The sequence below is a fragment of the Berghia stephanieae genome, chromosome 5, assembly GCF_034508935.2.
Source record: "Berghia stephanieae isolate SIO BIC M18660-M18661 chromosome 5, UCSD_Bste_1.3, whole genome shotgun sequence".
In the NCBI taxonomy this organism is placed as follows: domain Eukaryota; kingdom Metazoa; phylum Mollusca; class Gastropoda; order Nudibranchia; family Aeolidiidae; genus Berghia; species Berghia stephanieae.
The window spans coordinates 52,754,830-52,782,579 of NC_088364.1; the positions used below are offsets into that span (position 1 = coordinate 52,754,830).

At 36.0% G+C, this 27,750-nt stretch overlaps 1 protein-coding gene across 2 annotated transcripts in view; it reads left to right on the forward strand.

The window, feature by feature from the left end:
* The window catches only part of LOC144973178 (sodium-coupled monocarboxylate transporter 1-like), an 80,671-nt gene extending 52,950 nt beyond the window's left edge, over positions 1–27,721 (forward strand). For both annotated transcript variants that reach the window (XM_078915306.1, XM_078915307.1), the window contains exons 4-16: positions 4,281–4,332; positions 5,584–5,651; positions 8,088–8,242; positions 9,866–10,006; positions 11,104–11,233; positions 13,939–14,027; positions 15,732–15,847; positions 16,409–16,476; positions 18,099–18,185; positions 19,489–19,673; positions 20,511–20,611; positions 22,685–22,809; positions 27,596–27,721. In XM_078915306.1, coding sequence (XP_078771432.1) covers positions 4,281–4,332; positions 5,584–5,651; positions 8,088–8,242; positions 9,866–10,006; positions 11,104–11,233; positions 13,939–14,027; positions 15,732–15,847; positions 16,409–16,476; positions 18,099–18,185; positions 19,489–19,673; positions 20,511–20,611; positions 22,685–22,809; positions 27,596–27,703 — 1,425 coding nt within the window. In that variant the 3' untranslated portion in view covers positions 27,704–27,721. The remainder of the gene's footprint in view (positions 1–4,280; positions 4,333–5,583; positions 5,652–8,087; positions 8,243–9,865; positions 10,007–11,103; positions 11,234–13,938; positions 14,028–15,731; positions 15,848–16,408; positions 16,477–18,098; positions 18,186–19,488; positions 19,674–20,510; positions 20,612–22,684; positions 22,810–27,595) is intronic.
* The last annotated feature ends 29 nt before the right edge of the window (positions 27,722–27,750 follow it).

Here is a 27,750-nt window from a genome sequence, read left to right on the forward strand (position 1 = left end):
CTCCTCTTTATCTCGCTATCTTCCTCTTTTATTCTGGCACCTCTCTCTCTCTTCTCTCTTTTCTCTTCTCTCTCTCCTCTCTCTCTCTCTCTCTCTACTCTCTCTATCTATCTATCTATCTATTTATCTATCTATCTATCTTTCTCTATGTCTGAGTGGTCTCAAACGCGTTTCATCTGGGATATGGTGTCACCTTCTCTGATCCATTATTGTTTTTAAAAAAGGAAAAGAAAAGAAAAAAATTACAAAAGGGGACAACGACACAGATTACACCGCACCCCGCGACTGCAACATCATAAATTATAATCCCCTTTAAAAAAACATACACTTCCTGGCCGCCTGTACGACTTAAGAGTTGCCAACCACCGAAGAATTAAAATACATTCGGAAGACCTAAAAAGTTTCCGTCGTGAGCTTGCTATGGTAATGAATCGAGATATTGAGGCGGTGGTGGTGGTGGGAATCATGGAGGTAGAGAGAGAGAGAGAGAGAGAGAGAGAGAGAGAGAGAGAGAGAGAGAGAGAGAGAAGAAGAAGAAGAAGATCATGAAAGAGAGGAATAGACAGAGAAGGAGCAGTGACAACCCGACAGAGGAAACAAAGAAAAGTGTGAAAAAAGGAAGAAGAATGTGCCGCTATGTGGTCTTGTGGTATGACACTCGCTTTCGGATCGGATTGGAAAATCCTGGGTTCGAGCCTCACTCGGCTTATAGTTGAGTCCACTTTTACCGTACTCAGGTTTAAAATAAGTACCAGGCCGTTAACTGCGTTGTTCTGTCTGAAAAAATGTAATATCGCCTAACAGACACCATGTAGGATGTTAAGTGTTGCTGTTGGCCTGTGACACCCTGTAAAGCGCTTTGAGACTTCGAGCGGATATTGCGCTATAGAAAAACTCTCGTTAGTATTTGTGACAATGGTAGAAATTGCAGTGATGGTGTTCTTGTTTCGACGATGATGAGATGATGGTAGTGGTGGTGTCACTGATCTAATGGTAGGTATAATGCTATTGTAGTGATATTGATTGTGGTGTTGATATTTATTATGGTAGCGATTCGGATGGTAATGATTATGTTGTAAAAGTGCTTGTGGTAATGATGATGATGGTTTTAAAATTGATGTGGATCGACGTTACTTAATTTCAGGTCTGATAACCATTTCCTTATGGGCTCATTGCTATAATGGAAATCTCAAAAAAATGACGCATTATACAACAATGTTAAACTAGGCCCATAAGTGGGTTCGGATGTCAGACCTGCGTGTTTGTGGATGCTTTGTTAACCTACAATGCAGCACAAACCCCTTTCGAAATGGTATTCTTTTTTTCCACTATAACACAATAAGTCGAATGCTTGGCAGGTCTGTATCACTGCGTACATAGGCACACGTTAGTTGTAAAAATATCTATTGAAATACCACCTTGAATGGTGATAAGCCAAATTACACATCTGGAATACAAAATTTGCATACAAAGTTTTTTGAGTACAGAATTATTGATACAAATCGTGGATTTATTTTTCTTGTAACCATTGTTTAAAATATATCAAGCTTTTTATGTATATATTTCCATCTTTTTATTTTTTAATTTAAAACTAAAGTTAGGAATTTGTTTTTGGCCGGTAATCGTACCTTTATCAGCCTTATTAGACCCCTACCCAGATCAAAACAACAACCCCAACACCCCTGACAACATTACCCCTTGTTCTGAGTTTAAGAACATAGGCAAATTATTGTTCTTAGGCCGAACTGGGCTTTTATGTTCTGTATCATCCTATTTCACCCAGTTTCAACCCGTAGACATTTTAAAGCCCAGCCCGTCGACATTCTAACTTCTCGTCAGGGCAAAAGTGGATACCAAATACTTAATAGTATTAGCTAACGAATGAAGTACTGAAAATATTGAGGACTTGGTATTAGTGTCCTTTATTAATCTTTAATATATTTGACATCGTATATGTAAATTAGATTAAATGCAACGTTGTGCTTTCGGCTTTGGAATTAATTTGCGTGTTGTAAAGCCGCCAAATTCCATACCGTCTATACCATTACCTCGTTCACTGCCACTAACGCATTGAATTCTCCGTGAATTAAATCTACAATTCTGTTATACAGCTCGTCTTCTCAATACGGTACAACTTATAACAAAATTTTCTGAAGTTAAAGGACATGTATCGACATTGTTCAAATAAATGAAAAATGCTGGCTAAATTCAAGCCAATATTGATGGCCCTCACTGAATAATCAAGATTATAATATTTTAAAAAAACTGCTTCTTAAGAGATGTTTTTGGGCTGCTTATATTACTATGACTAATATAATATTTTTGACAGTTTTAATACTAGTCATTTAAAACAAATAGTTATTGAGTGTTAAACCACTATCATAGATAGAAAAAATGTAATTAAGGCAACCCCCCCCCCCCCGCCACACACACACATACACAACAAAAAAACCCTTTTTTTAAAGAAGAAGAAGAAAAAAATTTAAAAATCAAGCCCCCCCCCTACCCCCCACTCCCCAAAAAAGAAAGAAAAGGAAAAAAGAAAAGAATACCTGACGAATCTTCCTCTGTGCCCAACCAACCCAAACTTTCGAGCAGGCATTTGAATGGGATACTTGACAAAAGGAGAACACGAAAATAGTTCCTAATAAGGAAACGATCACCATTCTGGGAAAAAAAATCATATCCCAGAACAACAACAACAAAAAAAAAAACAACAACCCCCCCCCCCTCCCCCCCTCCCCCCCCCCACACACACACACAGAAAACCAAAAAAACAACAACCCCCCCCCCCCACAAACACACACACACACGAAACTAACACATACACGCACACACACACACACACACATATATATTATATATATATATATATATATATATATATATATATATATATATATATATATATACACACTCAACTGATTATTTGACTCACTAACAAAAAAATTTAAGACGATACGGATATATCATGTAATTACGTAGAATCGAATCTAGCTCAGTACAAACAGAAACGGAATAGTGCCCAGCTGTAGTGTGAAGTACGAATAGTGCAAGCAACATTATTTGTCCTTACGGACGGCAATGGCGGTTGATGCTATTCGACCTTAAGGACGAATAGGGCTACCCAATTTTTGTGATAGTTATGTGAAGGCTTGTATGGAGAGACCCGGGGTGAAAAAGGCAATGATGATGATTGTGATGATGATGATGAAGATGATGATGATGATGATGAGGATGATGATGATGATGATGATGATGATGATGATGATGATGATGATGTGAACTCTGTGCTGTCTAGTACAGCTTGTTTTGCTGAATAAAATTATATTTTAGCGTACTCAATGGGAGCGATCTATATTCAGGTTTTCGTCCAACCGGGCCATCGATCACATGATTTGTTGCTGTCCAAGGATTGGATATTTCTTAATCAATGTAAACACCCTACTTTGTTAAAGAAAGTTGTAAACATACCATGTGTCAAGCTGAACAAAATTACCAATTGTGATATTGGATAGTTCGAAAACTGTGACCACTTTTCACTATGTGGGTCACTTTGAGCGCATTTTGCAATGTGACCAATGAGCCCGAGCACATGGAAACGTAATAGATCATCCCCATTTTATTTTGGGCGGGTATGACATTTTGGGGAATGGGAAAGTGGTTGGTAAGGAGAGAGTTAATCCTTTACCAGCGAGTTTCATTTTTAATCTAATCTGAAATGACATCCATTACGTGAGCAGTAAGAGTCCCACCCTTATCATTGCTCTCTTTGTAGTTATGGCGATATAAATAAGAAGAGAATTTATTATTTGGATAAAGGGTTAATGTTGATAACCAGGTGTTGGTTATTGGCGTGATGAAGATGGTGAGATTGATAACACTGTGTTGATGGCGGTTGATTGGTTCCCCCCGCTGCGCTTTGTTCAGTAGCGATATCGAAGAAGAGTTGGAGACAATGGTATTTTTTTTTGCTGATGATGATGGTGATAAAGACGATGATTATGATGATGTTGATGGCTATGATGATGATGAAGATGATGATGATGAAGATGATGATGATGATGATGGTGATGATGATGATGATGATGATGATGATGATGATGATGCTGATGATGGTGATCAAGAGAAGGAGGGGGAGGAGAAAGAGAAGGAGAGGGAGAGGAGGATAAAGAATAGGATGAGGAGCTGGACGAGGAAGAGTAGGAGCGAAGCGGGAGGAGCGAGGAGGATGAAATAATACTGATATTAACTCTAAGTTAAAACGTTAATTTCAACAGATACTTTACATGGCTCTTGTGCTGTACGCCCCTAGTCTTGCCCTCAATGCAGGTATGGTATACCACAATAGGGTTCAAAAGTCGTGACTTCACTATCCTCGTAATGACGTAATGACTTAGTAACTGGTTCTAATTATCGGAACAATGGCGGACGCCCTTACGAAATACTTCTCCGGCGAGCATAAAGGTGTATCCAGAGAAGAAAAAACATTATATCTCTGATCATGTTTCGACTTTTATACAGTCTGATCACATGACATGTGAAAAAGTTCTAGCCAGCATGAAGAATACGAAGCACCGATTTTCTTTGTTTAGAACCAAGCTGCTCGTTGCTGGGCGGACGTAACATCAGACTACTGAATCCTATTGGAACGCTGATAGTGTAGTTCCTAGCGTCGAATATAGAGATGTAGTGTCCAAAACAGATAAACATTATTACAGGCATTTATCTACAGGTAGGGGCAAAGTGGCTCAGCGGTACGATCTTTGCTTCGTACTTGGTACCCAAAAGGCACCGAGTTCGACTACCTGCCTCGTTGTGTGGCCTTGAGCAATTCACCTCGCCCTAGCTCACTTTGCGGCTCTGCAGTGCTGCTGACGCCTGGGTATTCCAGTCTTACCTTGGAATAAACCCTAAAGACAAATTTCCCTTTGTGGATGAATAAAGGGAATTTATTTATCTATTATTATTTAACAATATAACAGGAATGCTCTTTTTTGCCTGAAAACTGATAATTCAAATATCATTGATGATAATGACAATTAGCTTGACAAAATGAGACTTCAAAAAGATTTCAGGATTGAGAGTTTTTTTTGTGACAATTTGGGGATCATTTTAAATGGATCGAGAGTTGAAGTAAACGTTTTTCGGCTAAAGTGTCTTTTGCCGTATTCTGGCAGTTTAGTGGATAATGGCTCAGAAAGAGTTTTATAATTACCACAAGCTTATGTGGTGAATAGAACATTTAGACCGCAAGTGGGGTATTTTGCGCTTTTATCAAGATGTCACGGAGATAGGAAATGAAGAGAGGCGGAGAGTGAGAGAGAGAGAGAGAGAGAGAGAGAGAGAGAGAGAGAGAGAGGAGAGAGAGAGAGAGAGGGAGAGAGAGAGAGAGAGAGGGAGAGAGAGAGAGAGAGAGAGGAGAGCTTTGCTGAGTACAAATGTTAATAATAAAACATCATCATCATCATCATCATCATCATCATCATCATCATCGTTATCATCATCAACGCCACTTTTGACACTAAACTTTTTTTAAATCCAAAGTTTCTAATAATTTCGTTCACTTCTTTCTATCCTCAGTCACTGGGTTCTCCCTGTGGGGTGCCATTGTCTCCATAGCCGTGGTCTGCACCCTGTACACCGCCTTTGTAAGTATCATTTGATTAGAATACTTATTTACTTTCCAACAAGGAAAAGCCATTATAATTATAGAACCCCTAACGCCATTAACAGTCACTGAAATCATTTCGTCGTAATATTATTGATGTTAAATTCAAGTTTTACTATTTTTACATTAGTAGTTTTAACAAATGGGCGTTTATAATGTTTGAGACTTGTTGACTAAGTTAATTTTTTATTAAATTCGATTTTTACGATTCACATAGTTATATGTTTTGTTCCTAGACAGATGTCCGGATGCTCGCTCCATAACTTATGACATGCCTCTATTTTGAACGATATCCTGTGTGAAATCAAACAAAGTCAAGTTTGTACAATCGCGTCGTCTCGCGTTATTGGAGTTTGCGTTGTTGAGATTTGAAATAGGCCACTTGTCGGGTAAATGAATTTCTGGGTTTATAAGACAAAGAAAAGAAGAAAGCATTTAGTTGAAACAGACAGCGAACATGAATGATCAGCTGCCATGAATTATAAAAATCTTTAAAATCGCGTATGTTACGTGTATGTTTTGCGGAACAAAAAAAAAAAAAAAAGAACTCGAGTATTATATTATCCAACAATTAATATTAAGGACAAGACATGTCATTCCTCTCTATAAAAGAGTATTATCCAACAATTTATATCTAAGACAAGACATGTCAGTCCTCTCTGTATAGAGTATTATCCAACAATTAATACGTAAGACATGACATGTCAGTCCTCTCTATAAAGGAGTATTATCCAACAATTTATATCTAAGACAAGACAGGCCAGTCCTCTCTGTATAGAGTATTATCCAACAATTAATACGTAAGACAAGACATGCCAGTCCTCTCTGTAAAGGAGTATTATCCAACAATTTATATCTAAGACAAGACAGGCCAGTCCTCTCTGTATAGAGTATTATCAACAATTATACGTAAGACAAGACATGTCAGTCCTCTCTATAAAGGAGTATTATCCAACAATTTATATCTAAGACAAGACAGGCAGTCCTCTCTGTATAGAGTATTATCCAACAATTAGTCAGTAAGAAAGACATGCCAGTCCTCTCTGTAAAGGAGTATTATCCAACAATTTATATCTAAGACAAGACAGGCCAGTCCTCTCTGTATAGAGTATTATCCAACAATTTATATCTAAGACAAGACATGTCAGTCCTCTATAAGAGTATTATCCAACAATTAGTATGTCAGATAAGACATGTCGTCCTCTCTGTATAATAGAGGATTGTCCAACAATTAATATGTAGGACACGACATGTCAGTCCTGTCTATTACAATTCTTTTCGACAGAGACACCGCTGTTTAGGGCCAGGCACTTTTTTAAAACCTGAGTACGGTGAATGAATGTGAGTAAAGAGAGCCTTTTCCAAGGACTCGATTTTGCCACCTGCCCAAATCGTAGTAAGCAGTTGCTATTATAATATTGTTAATTGGCCATAATGACTCATCTCCACAAAAAAGTACTACGTCGGGGCGATTCGATTGATGAATACTGATTTATAGCCAAATAATTATAAGGCTTGGGTCATACATATATTATGTTTTACAGGGTCATACATATTTATGTTTTACATGGACATACATGTGAGCATTTTTCACTATGTGGGTCACTTTGAGCACATTTTGCAATGTGACCAATGACCTCGAGTACATGGAAAGTTAATATAGATCGCTCCCATTGATTGAAGCCTGGTTGGGGTCCTCTTGGCCACTCATTGTGGCAGGGAGGCACTTATTGTTTCTCATATTCCCCCTATAGATAGTATGCAGATGACGTCACTCAGGCCTTTGTTATTGTTTTTGCCATCCGCGTTTGTGAGTTGTTCTCACTAAACTGTATTAACCAGACTTTAAAAGTTCATGGTTACACAGAGTTTGTGTGATGATCCGTTATACTTCCGGATGGCAATGTTGTGAACTCCTTGGCCAAGCGCATTCTATCTATATCTGTTTTGCAACTTGCTCTCTGTCTTTGTCTTGGAATGAGATTACTTGGTTTTGTCATGGCTGGAATACTTGGCTGGGAGAAAAACAGTCAAATGTATAGTTATAGTTTTGGGAAATGATTTTTCTTCCTTGTAGTCATCTCTTTATAATATACTGTTATATATTTTTTTTTTGGTGTATTCCTTTTAATGTGGATCTGTGCTTGTCTCGAGATGAGACTTTTAAGTGATCACAAACTAAGTAGGGTACAGTGTATTATTGATCGTTGCTCTTGGAATCTACATCTGTTCCCTATTTGGGCTCTTTTTAATTGTAAATCTAGAATTTTTGACCATCTCATTATCTCCCTTTTTTACTGGCCTTAATGTGCCGCAGCGCCGTGAAACCCTTAACAACAACATAACGACAAGGGCCTGCCGCGTGCATCGAACGTATTCTCTCAATACATGACGATCATTTCCACTCTTTTCCCAGGGAGGCATGAAAGCCGTGTTATGGACAGACACGTTCCAAGTGGTAATGATGTTCATTGGATTGTTTACAGTGCTTATTCAAGGATGCATCGTGGTCGGAGACTGGAACACCGTGTGGGAGTCGGCTAAGCGGACGCAGCGGGTTTGGTTTACAGAGTGAGTCAACAACGTGAATGAACTACATTTTTTGGGGGGATTCAACACATGTAGATATTTGTTGATATTTGCTCGGAATCATAAGCTTAAAATATAATGCATGACGAGGCTGGAAGAGAGAGAGAGAGAGAGAGAGAGAGAGAGAGAGAGAGAGAGAGAGAGAGAGAGAGAGAGAGAGAGAGAGAGAGAGAGAGGAGCAAGTTAGGACCAAAATTGTGCATATTGTGGTAAAAACATGAAAATTGGTAACAATGAAGAGAGTGGCCATACAAACAGTTAATGATAATAGAACCGCCTTGACAAATTACCGGGGTGATCACAAACTGACCACTAATTAAAACCGTCTATTTACCATAGAACATAGACAGATCGGCAACAATAAATAAATACTTATTGTCGTATTTAAAAGACGGAGATAAATCTAAATTGGCAAAGTAACGACAAACATAGGGTGTCTCCCTTGCCTGAGGTTAAAAAAAAACAAACAAAAAATATTTTTTAAAAAATGATAATTATAAAAAAAACTTCAGAATTTCATCGATGGCAAAAATGCATACCAGGATTTGTTTTGCTTTACATAAAACAACACATTCACACGTTGCTATTACGATTCAGCTCTTCATTGACCATAAAATGACCACTGTGCGGCTATGTGGTCTAATGATATAACACTCGCTTTCGGATCGGAAGGTCCTGGGTTCGAGCCTCGCTCGGCGCATTGTTGAGTCCTTGTAAAAGACTCTTTACTCACATATTATTTTACTATACTTAGGTGTAAAATGAGTACCAGGTCGTTAACAGCGTTGTCTCTGTCGGGAAAAAATTGTATTATCGCCTTACAGGCGTCATATCTCGTTCTACATGTTACGTGTTCCTGTTGATCAGAGATCCTTAGTAATGTGCTTTGAGCACGTTTTGTGGATATTGCACTATATTAAAGCTCAAGTTTTTGTGGGGGCTTTTTCATTTAAAAAAGAATTGGCTACAACTGTGTGTAGTTAAAATACACATTGTAATCTTGGAATTCGAACTATGGTCAGCTCTGAGGTATAAAGCTGATGCTACAATTGGGCGAAATACTCAAACTGACCAAGACATGACCACTCCTTAGCAATCATAAAGTCAATATGTTTTGGAACACGATGTTTCAAAGAATATAGATTATTGCAAATGAAAATTAGATCAATGTTTGAAGCATTGCTTTTTCAGATGAATCGTAGGGTTGTTATCAGGATCATTGACCGAATGACCAACTCCTGACCAGCTGACCACACTTCCACGACCACATAAATACCATAGTCAAGTTTATAAGGACATACATAGGATTGACAACAGGTTAATTATAAAGTCAAACGTGGAAATTCCCTTTTAAATATAGGTAATGCCACCAAATGGTCAACTGACCACTGATTATTGCCCAATTGATCACTGGTTTAGTAGTATAGTCACCAAGAGCTATTGTATGGCTCATGGAGCCTGAGTTTATTTAGGTTTTTTACGGACAATAGCAATTATTAGTTACTTTTCATAAGACACCAGTATTGATGCTACGCTTCTATGCTTCCGTCTAATTGTTCGATTATTTAATGCTTTGTTGTCTCTTTCGCTCCTCTCCTGACACAGTTTCCGTGCAGACCCCGCAGTACGTCACAGTTTCTGGACTCTGACTATTGGTTGTTACTTCACGTGGGTGGCCGTGTTTGGAGCAAACCAGGCCCAAATCCAGAGATGCATCACGTGTTCAAGTCTGAAGAAGGCCCAAGTGTAAGAACCACTGTAAAAGTCTCAATAGGATATTTAACATACACTGGCATTCTCTGAATAATAATTTTTAAAAAAAAGAGTTTTAAAATGTTGGCCAGAAAACACGTCCTTCAAAATGACCGTTCAAAAAGGACCCTTCAAAATAACCTTTCAAAATGACCCTTCAAATATTGATCAAAATGACCCTTCAAAATTTCGATTAAAATTACTCTCATCCTGTCAAAACTTCTCAAACCTTCAAGGAATTCCCTGGTTTAAGTGTTTTTGACAAGACGAGGGTCATTTTAATCGATCGATATTTGAAGGACAGGTTTTCAGGCCAAAGTTTTAAAATGGCGCTTTTCCACAGAACGTCCGTAATATATCAGCCTGCCATTCTTTCAGATTTAATCGGTAATATACAGAAGGGGGGGGGGGGGGGCGAAGTGGCCGAGTGGTTAAGGCATTGTTGTACTGTGACCCAAAAGGTCCCGGGTTCGAGCATATACATATTTTTTTTGTGGCCAAGTTTGGCCAAATTCAGAATTTTTCCTCCAGATTCGGATTTTTCAACCAATATTTTAGAGATATTCAGTTTTTAAAAGTTGATATACTATCGCTTGGAAACAGACATCGGATATAAAATTAAATTGCACCTTATTTATTCTGAGGCAATTATTTATAGAAATAAATAATGGAAATATTACTATTGGGGTTGATAGAGATTTTTTTCTTTAATATACGATTCTCTGTCGACTGGAGGGCATGCAAGAGCACTGAAACGATCGTATCGGCTATAATATGAGAATATTTCATTTTATGATACATACATTCATACATACATATATAAATCCCTCCATCCATCCATCCATCAATCCATCCATCCATCCATCCATTCATCCTTCCATCCATATATGCATGCATACATACGTAAGCACACACACACACACACGCACACACACACACACAAACACACACACACACACATTTACATTGAAATTTCCTAGAATTGTGACACCATTTTAGGTCTTGAATAAACATAGAGATTTTTTTTTTAAAATCATCCCATACTGTTTCCAGAGTAAAAACATCTGAAATTTTCGATTTCACGTTTCCAGGGCTATGTGGGTTAACATGCCAGGGCTAAGCCTCATCATGATCCTGGGTTGCATCATTGGCCTCGTAATGAGTGCTTTCTATGAGAGATGTGATCCCCTCAAGGCTGACTTTGTCACAGACTCCAACCAAGTGAGTAGCAATAATTTATACACGAAAATGATTACAGTGGATTATGGTGACATTAAAGTATTGAGTGTTCATAAAGTCTTTCCCTGATTTAATATACAAATTATTCTAAAACCGAAATAGATATTTACATCTGGTTTTTGCCATCTTATGAGGAAACGTCATAAATAAATTTATGCCCATTAATCGTAAAACCACATTACATCATCAAATTTAGCAAAATCAACCTGAACTTAAAATACAACATTTTTCTTTCCTTCTATTTCGGAATGGCAAAAGTGTGACACAAATCTTTTTTTTTTTTGTAATGTGATTGCATGAAACAAAATCGTCAAAGATAGCCCAACAACTTTTTATAGACCAGTTTGTAGACGATTAAAAGGAAAACGATTTTTAAAAAATAGGATAATTAAAAAAAAAAGAAATTCCCTTTATTTATCCCATAGGGGAAATTTGTCTCTAGGGTCTATTCCAAGAGAAGACTAGAATAACCCAGGCGTCAACCGCAGTGCAGCTTCGCAAATTCTCTAAATAATCTAAACTTGCCTAGATACATAGTCAGAGATTAATCACACTCCCGTCGACCAAGCGATTTTTGTCGCACTGTTGCCATTCTAAAATAGAAGGAGAGAAAAATGTGGTCTTTTAAGTTCGTGTTGATTTTGGTAAATTCAGTGATGTAGAGTGGGTCTATGACTGTAATGGGCATAAATGTATGGCTTTTCCTTAGAAGACGGTGAAAACCAGATTTAGTTATCTAAAATAGTGTAAAAATAATAAGTCTTTGAAATCAGGGAACGACTTTAAGGACACCCTGTATATTTCATTATAGCGTTTTAGAATATTTGAATACCGATTATCCCTGTGTTGGTGCTGCCCAAGTACTATATGATTGTTCAACAACTTGTAAAACAATACAAACTCTTACTGTTGACAGTGGGTGGGTGATTAATGAGCTTTCCAATTCTTTCTGGGTGGGGATCCTGACCTCCCATAGTGGGCAGGGAGGTACATGCTGTGTCTTCTATCCGCCCATACCCGTTTTCCAATTGTTTCCTATCATTGTCTTGGAATGAGATTACTTAGTTTTGTCCTGATCCTGGCAGGAGTTCCTTGGCTGGGAGGGAAACAGTCGAATGTATATTTATAGTTTTGGGAGATGATATTTTTTTCCTTGTTAATCATCTCTCTGTTATGCATTTTATTATGTTTAGTTTATATATTATATTATATGATTGGTAAACATTTGAGTGTATTCCTCTTAGTTGGGACCTGTGCTTGTGTCTGGATGAGACTTTTAGGTGATCTCAAAGTACTTTGACGGTGTGCTCTTGGAATCTACATCTGTTCCCTATTTGAACCAATTCCCCTTTGTCTTACCTTTTCTTTTGTGCTTTAATTGTAATTCTAGAACTTTTTACTATCCCATTTTCTTCCTTTTTACTGGCGCTGATATGACCTTAATGTGTTGCAAGTGCCGTAAAACTCTTAAAAAAACAAAACAAAAAAATTCCAATTCTTTATCGGGAGATTTTATTTTAATCCCTATAATGTAATCAAGGAGATTTAAGAACATGGGACAGGGTGGATTTTGCTATAGTCGACGTGCACTTATTTGCAGGTCTGATAACCCAATTCCTTATGGGCTCATTGTTTTAATGGAAATCTCAACAAAAAAATGACGCAAAGTACATTACAACAATGTTAAACTAGGCCCATAAGTGAGTTTGGATGTCAGACCTGCATATATGCATACGTCGACTATAGCTATAATTTCATTGTAAAGATTATGATTATTTGTTTGAAAGCCCAAGATTAAGTCACCAGAAGATAAAGAATGGAAAACGTGCTGCCACATTAAAAATTCAGGATTAAAATTTAAAAAACCAAAAAGAAAAAAAAATCCCCAAAACATGTACTTTTAACGAAAATCCGAATATGGCATGACAAACGGCGCTTGCAATCTGTAAACGATATGGTACTTTCTTATATGGCAAAGTCAAGGCATGTTGAGCGTGGTCAGTAAGTAAATATAATTTACAATGATAGCAAAACACTGGTCTAGACGTTTTGTCCTCGAATGAAGCAATTTATTATCCAATTCGACTGAAGTGTGAATGACTACCTTGATATACATACCTGTGCATTCTAAAAAAATGCCTTTTTTACTTTTTAATAGAAGTGGATCGATTAAAATACATCCCTCCCTAAGTTGTCAAAAATAGTTCAACACGACTTCCGTTGAAAATGTTATTACGTCCATTTGAAGAGGACGCAAGAGTTCGTTTGAATTTGATTATTGATATTGGTATCGATGGGTAATGGTAAAAAACTTGAGCTTTTATAAAACGCGATATCCACTTCACGTGCTCAAAGCGCTTTACAAAGGGTCCCTGACCAACATCCACACGTAACATGAAGAACGAGACATTGACGCCTATTTGGCGATATTACACATTTTTTTCCGACAGAGACAACGCTGTGGGCGGCCAGGTACTCGTTTTACACCTGATTTCGGTGAGAGAATGTGAGCAAAGAGCCTTTTCCAAGGACTCTCAAATATACGCCAAGCGAGGCTCGAACCCAAGACCTTCCGATCCGAAAGCGAGTGTCAACAGAAAAAGTTCGGGATATCCTACTATTAAACATTTTTAAAAACGGACAGGATAAATTCTATTGTTGACTGTGTCAATATTTGTGTTCATCAGCTTCTCCCCATGTTTGTGATGGACATTCTGGCTCATATGCCTGGGTTGCCTGGTTTGTTTGTTGCCGGCCTTTTCAGTGGAGCACTCAGGTAGGTAAACCATTTGACTAATCAGGGGACAAACCTTAAACCCGTTTAACTAGTATTTGTTATTTACACATCCGATAATCAAACAATCGAACTGTTCTCATCGTTGAAAGCAAGAGTTTCCCTGGGTTTTTTTTCTGTATCAACAATGTTAAGTCAAATAATTCTTTGACATAGGAGAGTCACATGAAATCTACGAAATTAAAGAAAATCCATTCGTTTGCAAGATTTATGGTCATTGACCTATTTCTTTTCAGTCAGACAGTATCCACTACGAGATAAGCGATATGTAGGGCGGCAATAAAGCGACATGAGCGTCGAGTGGTTTTGAAATAAGTGAAAATTCTTTTAGAAGGACTGCAGTCCCTAGTTTCTTTATAGCTGTTCTGAATTTTTAATTTTAGACCCCCCCCTCCTCCCCCACCAATTTTTTTTTCTATTAAACATAGATATTCTTACTCATTTGTCTGCATGTTATCCCTTTTCAATTATTTTTTAAATTTAGGTAGCATTTGTTCCGTTCACTAGTTTAAGTTTAGTTTATGTAGTACCACCTGCTTAAAGTGGAATTTGGCCAAATTCTGAATTTTTCCTCCAGATTTGGGTTATTGCAGGTAGTTATAGTATTATTCCGTCATCAATGAGGCGAGTTTGGAATGGAGGTTGGAGAGTCACTGGTATCAATTTGTAAAGGTTGGCAGGTCTGGAATATAGTCATGATGAATAACAGTCTAGACAGCCGAGCGAAATCAGCGATGATCTCTAAACAGAGAGTTAATGGAAGGATTCAAAGTGATTTACAATAGGGACACAGACTTCTCCAGGTGTTCTTACTATTCCTATGATCTGTGATATTGAAAACTTGACATTCAGAGTAATCCACCGGTGTTTTTATCAGTTCGCCACTCTCTCTCTCTCTCTCTCTCTCTCTCTCTCTCTCTCTCTCTCTCTCTCTCTCTCTCTCTCTCTTCTCTCTCTCTCTCTCAGCTCAAGTTTTCTACAAGGGGTCCAGATTGCTAAACTGGTAGCGCACTAAACTTAGATGCAGTCGGTCTTTTCTCGAGACAACCTCATAGTATAATTGGTGAAATAAAATAAATTTGCCTTTATATATAATAATATTCCTCTCTTCGCTAATTCTCCCTCTCTCTCTCTCTCTCTCTCTCTCTCTCTCTCTCTCTCTCTCTCTCTCTCTCTCTCTCTCTCTCTCTCTCTCTCTCTCTTTTTTCTTTCTCTCCCTCTCTCTCTCCGTATATATATTATATATATATATATATATATTATATATATATATGTGTGTGTGTGTGTGTGTGTGTGTGTTAGTTTATTTTGCTTTATTTTGTTCTAGGTTTTGATTTTGTTCGTTTTCTGGGGGGAGGGAGGGTGGTGTTTTTCGTTTTACTCCCCCTTTATTTCGTGGTGCTTCTCTCATATCTCTTTTGCAGGAGGGAATCCAACATTGTGAAATTTACTGTGAGAATGAAAGACAACGATTTGGTTATTGCATATTTAAATTTTTGCTTGGTTTATGAACTTTATTCGTTTGTGCCAATGTCCAGTTATATATTTTTTATATCTTTGAACCTATATACAGCCATTATGTTCTTTTTGAACCTATATACAGTCATTATGTTCTTTTTGAACCTCTATACAGTCAATATGTTCTTTTTGAACCTATATACAGCCATTATGTTCTTCCATCTTCAGCACAATTTCGTCTGGATTGAATTCTATATCAGCCGCTATATTGGAAGACGTAATCAAAGCATACTTTGTCAAGGACATGAAAGAACACCATGGAAAAATATACTCTCAGGTTATATGTGAGTTGTCTTTTTCAAAGATCCTATTTCAAATTGTTTTATATCCATTGTTTTCAAGAAAGTGCTCTTATGTGCACGAATTCATAATACATTTCATTATTAGGTCGAATGTTATCTTAACAATTTGGAATGATCGCAGTAACAACTTTTGACAAATCTATCAAGCCCAAATAAGAGGATTCAAGAGTTATTTTGAATACCGGTATTCCTAGTTGTTGAATGAAAGCAGATTTTATGGGTGACCTTGACCCTAACAAGGTAGCCAATAGCCCAGTTGGTTGAGCACTCGCTCACAATTAAAGAGACCGTTTTGGCCCCGGGGTTTTTACCCCTCTGCGCTCTCAGCAGTTATTAATTAGCTTGGACTGTGAGATCTGATGGACATCAATTGGATAGATTAAGTATCTTATCACTGTAGTAGTAGACAATAACTACTATGGTTTAACGGTACAGAAGCCAGAATAAACTTCGTCTCCATGGGACTAAAGCTCTGAAAAACTTCTCTTTTTTTTGCCCCGGAACCTAACTTGTTTTTTTGCTTTTTCTTTCTATATTTTCCAGCTTTTATATTCGGGGGTATCTGTCTGGGACTGACGTTTGTTGCCTCGCAACTAGGAAGTGTTTTACAGGTCAGTGATAATACATATGTGTACGGTTTTATAGTTCTCTGGTATATGACACTCGGCTAGTTACCTGAAGGTCCCGGGTTTGAGTCCCGTTGTCGATAGTGCAAAGTTGATTTCTTGAAAAAGGTTCTTTATTGACATTTCCTCGTTATTATCAGGTGTAAATGGGTACTTGGTCGATAAACAGCGTTGACTCAATGGAAAAATTGGGTCAATTTTGGAACACCACCAAAATTTATAACGTCGCGTCTTGCTGGATGTTTTAGCTCTTTGAGCATCTTCTGTGAATGTTGCACTGTACATAAGCTCACGTCTACATCTCAGTGGTTATACTGATTTCATTTTAATTTATAGATTTTTTGGCGTCAAAATTTGCTACTTTTAAAGTCCTGGAAATACTTCTTCCAAAAGCTGATCATAAATTTCTAGATCAACAATGAGTGAGAATTAAGATATTTTAAATCATGAAATATAACAGATTTACCGTGCTTCGTTACAGCTTATTAAAACCAATATCTTTTTACACATCAGCCGAGTGGAATGATATAGTATATAAAAATGCATAACTTAAGAACAGGCTGCTAGGGTCAGAGGTTTTTCTGTCAGTATCACCCGTATTGCTTCTGTTATTCCCAACATCTAAATTTATATGACCCTGAATTTTGTTCTAGTTACTGTTGTTGTTGTTTTTGTTGTTGTTGTTGCTGTTTCTACCGTTGCTGCTGCTGCTCAACGGTCATATGGACTTTCTTTTAATTTAACTATGCTGTTTTCATTTCGAGCAGCTGTTTGCAAATATTACTAACTCAATAAATAGATAAACTTGAAACCTAATTCGATGCAAGTTTTTTGTTTGTTTGTTTGTTTGTTTGTTTTTGTTTTGTTTTGTTTGTTTTTTTGTTTTTTTGTTTTTGTTTGTTTTTTTGCCAGAATTTGTTCCTCCATAACGAAAAACTTATTATCGTATGCCACCATTAGAGGGAGATAATCCCTTTTTTATTAAATCTGATTTTTTTGTATGTACAAAGTTTTTTCCCCTTATTAAGCTAAAACGGGGTTTGGCTGGATAGTGGGAAAGGATCAAGTTTCATAATTTTTTAAAGGATTGTGTATTTCCAATTTGGAATGATCATATTCAAATTTTGATTATAAGAGCAGAGCTATATTATACAGTCGCGTGAAAATCATGGAAGCCGCTGTTGTCCAAATGTCTGACAAAAAAGCAGACAACCTAGTTTAACGTACATAAGGTGTACTACCAATATATCTGTAAGCAAATAAAGTCCGGTTTATTTTTGTTTGTTTTTGTTTTTGTTGTTGTTTTGTTTGGGATTTTTTTCTTTTTTTGTTTGTTTGTTTGATAGTTTGTTGTTTTTAGTTAGTTTTTTATTTATTTATTTTGTTTTGTATTTTATTGCTTTGTTTTGATATTATGCTGATACAATTACTAGACAGTTAGAAAACCCGAACCAATGTAATAAAGAAAAAAGAAGTTTATCTGGATGCGGGAACCAAATCAAATATGCCGTCACAGGAAAATTATATTTATTATAAATTATATTAATGTTTTAGTTGAAAACATGTACATATGAAACTGTACTTCCATATTCTATTTTTAATTCCAGGCAGCCCTGTCTCTATTTGGTATGATTGGAGGTCCAGTATTAGGCTTGTTCACTCTTGGAATGTTCTACCCCTGGGCAAATAAATGGGTAATACATGTGGCAAATTGTACTTCTCTATATAACTTGCTCAAAAGTTGTTTATATTATATATTACTATTTCTATTTTGATGAATATAGACCTTCAATACTATTACTATTATTATAACTCTTATTTCGACCTCTGTTACTAATATTACAACTACTACGAATACTACTACAACTACTGCTGCTGCTGCTAATTTTTTTACCCATTGCTACTATTTCTACTATTACTACTACTATTACTACTACTGTTACTACTACTACTACTACTACTACTACTACTACTACTACTACTACTACTACTACTACTACTACTACTACTACTACTACTACTACTACTGCTGCTGCTGCTGCTGTTGCTGCTATCGTTAAATGATATCCTTTTTCTCCCACTGGTTTTGAATATTAGTGTGAAAGTTTATAGTGTTCCCGACGTGTACATATTTTCAGGTCTGATGGCCCAGCTTGTTTTGGGCTCATTGTTATAATGGAAATACTCACGAACAAAAGCAGTATATACAAAAGCAGTGAATTACAACGTTTAATCAAGCCCATAATTGCCTTTGGTTATCAGGCCTGCATATATATATATATATATATATATATATATATATATATATATATATATACACATAGGTTTTATTACACAACATACTGAGAACTGTGAAGTGGTTGCGAAAAAAGTGACTATAAAGATTAAAATCATCTGAAATTGGAAATTTCTATATATATACATTTTTGGGGGACGCCCTGTACCTATATATGGAATTTGAAAATCATGATTTATTCTCCTCATTATAATCATTATAACATATACATTTAACCTAAAGTTTATGTATTAGTGACCATAGATACATGTATCAGCATTCAGAGTCAGTCCACACCTTAATCATATCGATTTTGGGCAATGGACATATTATAGTTTTTGAAGACTATCTTTTGTCATATCGTACCTAATGCATCAATTCGTTAACCCCATACAGCGAGCCTATTGATGATATGCGTTTAGGTAAAATACTCACAACATCCGCCAGACGGATATAAAATACCAACACCCAAAACTGTGTGTAACCTTCATCGTTTATATTTTTAAAAACTTATTGATATCATTCAGTGATCGCCAGAAGTAATCGAGAAGTAATCGCCAAACTGGCTGTCTAAAAACAACAACAAAGAGCTGAATGACGTCAATGTTCATCTAGTAATACCGATCCATTACCAAATTGACATGATGTCTAACATATATGGTTTGTGGAGACTATTTTATTTCATCTCATGTCTATTGTATCAATTCTTTAAATCCTCACAGGGAGCCTATTCGGGTCTCTTCGTCAGCCTAATATTCATGTTCTGGATCGGAACAGGTGCCCAGATTGACAAGCCTATTCATGAGAAGGCTCTACGATTCACAGATCAATGCAATGTTACCGCTTTCTCAACAAGTAGAGCTAATGCGGTGAATGCCACAGTGTTACCTGCGGAAGAACCTGAAAGGTGACCCTTATATATTTCCCCACTTTTGTCTTCCAGTTCATCTTCAAACGCATTATCCTTATTCGACAACAACATCACCAGAACCAATTACTACTACCACTCCTGTTGTTACCACCACTACTACTACTACTACTACTACTACTACTACTACTACTACTACTACTACTACTACTACTACTACTACTACTACTACTACTACAACTACCACTACTAATGCTGTTGTTACAAATGTTACGACGACTACAACAAAACAACAACTACTACTACTGCTACTACTACTACTACAACTACTACCATTACTACAACTACTACTACTCCTACTACTAATAATAATAATAATAATAATAATAATACTACTACTACTACTACTACTACTACTACTATTACTACACTACTACTACTACTACTACTACTACTACTACCTACACTCTACTACTACTACATTACTACTACTACTACTACTTACTACTACTAACTACTACTACTACTACTACTACTACTTACTACTACTACTACTACTACTACTACCTACTACTACTCTACTACTACTACTACTACTACTACTACTACTACTACTACTACTACTACTACTACTACTACTAGTACTACTTATACTACTACTACTCTTTCTACTATCTACTACTCTACTCATTACTACTACTACTACTACTACTACTACTACTACTACTGTTACCACTGTTGCTGCCCACGACTTCTACCACTTCTCGTGGCTTGCCATTGAGAAAAATAGATATCGGGTTCAACATCACCATCTCAATATTGATAGGAACTTTGAGATTTTGTAATCATATTCCTTTTTCCTCCTGAAATTTCCAGGTCCTGGGCTTATCCTCTCTACTCTGTATCATATCTATGGTACAGTACCATTGCAGTCATGACTTGTAACTTCGTTGGAATCGTGGTCAGCTTTGCCACCGGTACGTCCTATCATTTGTGACCCGCCGTCTCAAAACGGTATTAAGTCGGGATGATCAAAGTACTGAGAATAGAATATATGACCAAAAACATCAGACTTGGGGTTGAGTCCATGTATGTATTATTGAAGAAAAACAATATAGAATTTTAAAGTGCTGAAAACCGAAATTTCGTTTTCTTAACCAGTTAAGCTTAAAATTGACCTTTCAGCATCTTGTTCATGCCATGCCGACAAAATACCGTTTTGAGACGATGGGTCATATTTCTGAAGATTTAGCTCTATATCGATATAACGAAATCGATGTTACTCAGCTCTTGGTTATTGATTTTTAGCCAGCCATTTTTGAGTGCTTCTCAGTAAATCATATTAATCAGACTATAAACGTTTAAGGTTGCACATTGCTTTGTGTGTGTTGTTAGGTTATATCCGGCTGGCGGATGTTATGAGTATTTAATTAAGCGAATAGCATCAATATAGAAAAAATCCACTATCTGTTCTCACATCGCTTTGCATGGGATCCAAAGACCAATGGCAACAGGAATTCCCTATTAATTTTGCAAACAATGCTAAACAAGCCACAGAAAAATAGATAAAGCCAACATTTTCTCATTCTATTTCTTTTGTACATCACAAAACTTTAAGAAAAATGTGTGTTTATAGTCTATAATTATATCAATTTAACACTGTGTTGTAGTGATCGTTTTGCTGAAAAAAATATTGTATCACTGGCTCACTGCTTTTGTGCTTGAGTGGGGAAAATATAGAGCTTTTTATATTAGTTTGGTGTGAATTTTTGGAGAAATTTTCTGAAAACGGCCGGAAAGGACAGAATTAAGAGTAAAAATCCATATATCTTGTAAATTTAGTTTTAATCTGTCATTAAAACGACCAATTGACAATTCTAAGAACAACACTTAAATCGGACGAAATGTGATGCCTATAAGGCGCTATTACATTTTTTTCTCTCTCGACAACGCTGTTCCAAGCCATGGACTATATTACACCTAATTTAAAGAGAGATTGATAATTAATAAACATTAAAAATTGGACTTTTAAGCATTTGAGTGTATCCTCTGTAGCGCGATCATTTCCTTGCGTCTGCATGGGACTTTTAGGTTATGTCAAAAAAAAAAGGCAACATTGATGGACGGATCGTGGATCTTCTATTCCCTATAGGCTTCAACAGTCGTAACGTCACTTCCTTTGTATTGATTCATGGTAACTTAGTAACTGGCTCTAAACTATCGGAACAATGGCGGACGCCCTTATGAAATATTTCTCAAACGAGCATAAAAGTGGATCCAGAGGAGAAAAAAAATTATAAATATGATCATGGTTTGACTTTTACACATTCTGATCACAAGACATATGAAAAGTTCTAGCCAGCATGAAGAATAAAAAGTACAGATTTTCTTTGTTTAGAACCACGATGGCCGCCGTTGCTGGGCGACGTGACATCAGACTATTGAATCCAATTTGAACAGGCCTCATTTGTTTCACTTTTTCCCTAGCAAGAAATGAAGTGAGTAGGGAAGTACCAGAAGACAATAGAGAATAAATCAGTGGTGGAGATAGCTCAGACAGTAGAGCCAGGCCGAGTTGTCATACCAGTAAGGTCGCGGGTTCGAGCCCCCATCGCAGCCGCGAAATTTTTATTCTCTTTGTTTTTGGTCCTTTCCTACTCACTTCATTTCTTGTTATTATCAACTCACTTTTCTGAATTACTTTTTCTTAGATGCTTTTAACTTTAGATCTAGATACAATCTTCTCTTTTTACTGGCGCCGAAATGGCCTTAAAGTGCTGCAAGCATCGTAAAACCCATAAAAACAAATAAATAAACAGGGCGCCAATGTGTGATACAGACCAATAATCCATCACGTGTGTACATTTGTAAAAAATTCAATGACACATCATAGTCGACAATGTTATATTGAAGACTTACGATCCGTGACCACTGAGTTTGTTGAGATTTCTATTGGAACAAAGGGCCGCATATATCTTGAGGGTAATTGATAGATTGATTTCAGTTTACTGTTAAACATTCTTGATAGTTCAATGCTACTTGTTCCACAGGGGCCACAAAGCCAAGTGATGTCGATCCCGATCTTCTGATCGCACCATGTGATTCAATCTACCCACTCATCTTTTTGCCAGAGCGCATCAAGAAGCCTCTCAGATTTGGAGTTGATTATTCTAAGGTTAGTAAAAGGTTATATTAAAGGCGTAGCAAAAGATGATGAAGAAGAAGAAGAAGAAGAAGAAGAAGAAGAAGAAGAAGAAGAAGAAGAAGAAGAAGAAGAAGAAGAAGAAGAAGAAGAAGAAGACGATGACGACGAGCTCTTTTTTCGCTGTTTTTCGATAAGTTTGTCGATAAGTCCTCACTACATTCTCTTTTTAAAAATCAAAATTTAAATGTTAAAGGTTGCACATAGTTTTGTGTGTATTATTTATTATTATATATTATTATTATTATTATTATTATTTATTATTATTATTATTATTTATTATTATTATTATTATTATTATTATTATTATATTATTATTATAATAAAAAATAATAATAATAATAATAATAATAATAATGACGATAATAATAATATAATAATGACTAATAATAATAACATAATAATAATAATAAATAATAATAATAATAATAATAATAATAAATAATAATATACATAATAATAATAATATATAATAATAATAATAATATATAATAATAATAATAATAATAATAATAATAATAATAATAATAATAATAATGATAATAATAATAAAAAGCAGACCATTCTTTGCAACAACTATCAAGTTATCGATATATTCATTATTTTATTGACACAAGACCTATTTATTCGTGATTTATGATATATTTGTGACTTATCACTCCGCAGGTAAAATCCGCTGATTAGTATTAACTAACCCCAAGATAATGATATGCATTGTTCTACTTCGCGAAATCCCAGGTTTGAGAGTTGTTATTTTCTTTTGCCAAGATGAGGGTCATTTAAATCTAACGATATTTGAAGGACTAGTTTTCTGGCCAAATTTTTAGATATGGGTTTTTTTTCCATAGTACGGCAGAGTTGTAATGATGATCAAATAAAGATACTAATTATTATCGTAAATGTGTCAGTCTTGTGTCAATCGTCAGGTGCCTATCATTTATGAAATATCTCTTGACCAATGTTAGTGTTATATCCTTTTTTCCTGGAGATCCCAATTTTTAAAAAGTTTTGCACAGAATACAATGGTTTAAGAGTGTTTTCTTTATATTCGAAGTAAACTTATACTAATGTGGATAATCCTGATTAATGTTTTTTTTATGAAGTCATCATTGTTTAAATTTTGCTGCTGCATTTGCTTTATAAGACGGAAGAAATGGGGATCAGGCACTGGTGCAAGATAATTTGTCTGAATTGTGTGGTGATCACAGTTTGTATAGTTTAGACCGTTGTCTGCCGGCAAGCATTTTTCTTCTTCTTCTTCTTCTTCTTCTTCTTCTTCTTCTTCTTCTTCTTCTTCTTCTTCTTCTTCTTCTTCTTCTTCTTCTTCTTCTTCTTCTTCTTTATCATCATTTGCTACGCTTGAAGCCAAGGGTCTTTTCATTAACACTGGAGTGGACACCATCTCGACTCGAAAGACTTTAATAGCACATTCCGACATTAAGGAACTTTTAATTGTTCTGCTGTTCTCTGATAAAACAAAAAAATGATTTTAAAAATTCTATGAAGTTTTTACTTCAAATATTGGTCAATAAGGATGACCATCAAACTTTTCAAGATTTCTCAAACATTCGGGATTGAGAGTTATTGACTTTGATCGATAATTGAAATAAAGGTGGGTTTTTGTGGCGATATACAGTGCGTTGCGACCGTGCAAAGTTGAATCCTTTACTCTCATTCTCTCACCTTGTAAAATGAGTATCTGGCGCTAACAGCGTTGTCTCTGTCGAAAAAAAAATGTTAAATGGTGCTTGAGCTTTGAGCTTTTATAAAAAATAATGGACTTTCATATAGTGCAATATCCACTAAACGTGCTCAGAGCGCTTTACAGGGGGATTCTATCCCTGACCAACAGCAGCACGTAACATTAGCAATGACTATGAAAAATGTTTTTTTCTCTTTTTGAGGAAATTTTTTGTCTAAAATCAAAGCCCTATCTCCATTGAGTAAAAATGTTTTTGAATTTTGAAAATCCATTCATAAATAAACAAGTTATGCAGTTTCAAAGGTGTCATTTATTTGGATGACCCGCAAAGAGGAAAAAAACGCGAAAATATGGGACGCTTTTTCGGCATTTTTTTTCGACCTCTGGTTGTATCTTGCGTAAAAAGTGGATTAAAAGATTGAAACTTGAAGAGCAAATTAGGATGGTGTTTTGTAAAATACGGGAAAAGTACTCGTCATATTCATATGAAATTGTGCAACCAAAAAGAAGAAATGTTCATGTATTACCTTGTCAGCGACAAAACCTCCACGCCCGGTAGTTTTAGAAATATTTTACTCCAAAGAGTAAAAATCTATTTTTAACGGTCTTCTGGTAATTGCACGAGTTTTGTCGCTTGACATAATCTAAAATGACCTTTTTTCTAACTGTGTGCCAACTTTCAGTCATATTCATCGATAAACAGCGTCGTAATTAATTTTTTAAAATAGCATATACGAAACGGCTTCGTCCCATATTTTGACGCGAATTAGGGCACTTCGTGAGCGAAAAAGAGGCCCAAAGATTTGTGCGGGATAGTCATTGCTACGTAACATGCAGAACGAGACATGACGCCTGTTAGCCAATATCACATTTTTTTCCGACAGAGACAAAGACGTTAACGGCAAGGTACTCATTTTATACCTGAGTACGATGAAAGAAGGACTCAACTAAGCGCCGAATGAGGCTCGAAACCAGGACCTTCCGATTCGAACGCGAGTCGAACCACAAGAACACATAGTCGCACCATGTTTAAATTTAAAGAGCTTTTAGAAAATTAATAAGCGCATATTGTGCAATATAAAAGCTCACATTTTTAAGGGAGGGTTTGGGTCTTTTCAAAAAAAAAATTAATTACCAATATTGGGCGGTTTTAATCATTCTGTATCGTCGTTATAGGTTAAAAAACAACATTTATGGTGACAAATTTTAATTATCTGTGTTGATACCCATTTTGCGATCTAATTTGGGGGTCTGACATAAAAAAAAATATAACAATCTTGTGGCAAACGTTCCACAAAAACTAATGAAGGAATGGCCTCCATATTCTTCCCTCTTGTCAACGTTGTACCATAGTGTGTCACCATAGAGAGATTTTACGGCTTTAGCTTATGGAATATTTATTAGATCATTACAAAGTTGAGAATCAAAATGTTATGACAAAATTGATGTTGAAAATTCAGAATTAGGATTATAATTCAAAATTCACATATCTTATCATAAAAATCTCTCTATGGTGACACAATACATTATCTCTGGGATAACTGTGGAAATTGTCATACAATTTCATTGAATAGATTCAGAGAAACATTTGACACAGTATCCCATACCCTTAGAAATATGACATTTTGAGAAAATAGCAAAATAGCTTCCCGTTTTTTCGCATTTTTCTTACTGTCTGTACCATTTTCGACTGTGTTTTTCGTGCCTTTATAGTCTACTTTAAGAATTAGGACTTCAATTATATTATTTCTAGGGTAATAAAATATCAATTTCCACAAAAATCTCAAAATCAATTTTTCGAAGGATTTTCCTAATAATTAGACCCAAACCGCCCCTTAAAGATTTGTTTCTTCTCAAAAAGTAAAGAAGCAAGTCTGTATCACGTTACAGAAACGGGAATATACTTCGGACTGAATAAGGTTACTACAAAGATACACATGTAGCGAGGAGATGAGAAAGGAAGATTGTTGCTTCTAAATCAGCGACACCTGTAATTATGTAACTCACTCCCTCAGTATTGCCCGTGCTAAAACAGATTTCGAAAGCGAATCTAAAATTAAGAAATCAGAAAAGTATTACTTCTAACAACGATATGAAGAAAAGGAAAATCTCATGTTTTGGCTATGTCAGAAAACACGGAAATCATTTTAGAGAGAGAGAAAAAAAAACGCAATGGAAGGAAAAGTTGAAAGAAAAAGAGGAAGAGGAAGGAATATTTTAAAGAAAAAGAGAAAGAGAGAAGTAGGTATTTGAAAGAAAAAGAGAAAGAGGAAGGGGTATTTGAAAGAAAAAGAGAAAGAGGAAGGGGTATTTGAAAGAAAAAGAAAAAGAGGAAGGGGTATTTGAAAGAAAAAGAAAAAGAGGAAGGGGTATTGGAAAGAAAAAGAGAAAGAGGAAGGGGTAATTGAATGTTAAACAGAACGACCAAGGGATATTTGAAAGAAAAAGAGAAAGAGGAAGGATCATGAAATGAACAAAATAATTTAGCATCAAGGAAATGACTGAGATGAGATTTAAAGAACGTTATGAGTCTACAATAGATTGTGAAGAATGGAAAGTGATATTAAGCTGCTAGAGGCTGTGGACATTCGACTGTAAAAAAAGTAATGAACAAAAGTGAATATAACGGCTAGGAAAATGAACGAGATTTCAAGATTATAAGATCCTTTTACTTGCATATAAGACAGAAGTGATGTATTAATGTTTTTATTGTCTTCGTTATTGGTCGAAGAAAGGTTTTGAGCCCGAAACGTTCCGTATTTGGTATTTTGTTCTTTATTTGAAGCTGTTTCATTCGATTTTGTTCATTATTATTTTTTTTTAAGAATGGAGAGCCATGACATCCAATATCTGGAAAGAGAGGGTACACAGGTAAGGTAAAGTGAGCTCATTCCAACACACATAACATCACATTGACACAGTGGGAAACGTGTATTGTGTTGTGTGTCGATTTTGTATTGGATTAACGGTCTTAAATTAAGATAAATGTGAGTTAATGAAATATTGTTTCTGAAGCTTAAAATTGTTCTTTTTTTTGTGTTTATAATTTGTCCACAGCAAAAGAAACGGGACGAAGCAGGCGGGGGTGACAAATTTTCAAATGCTATGTATGAAAAACCACGTGGTGAAAAAGAGAATGACGGAACAGCTACCTACAACTTTTGAAAATGTAGAAAAAGAAAAGTTAAAAGCTTCGAGAAAGATCTGCATGT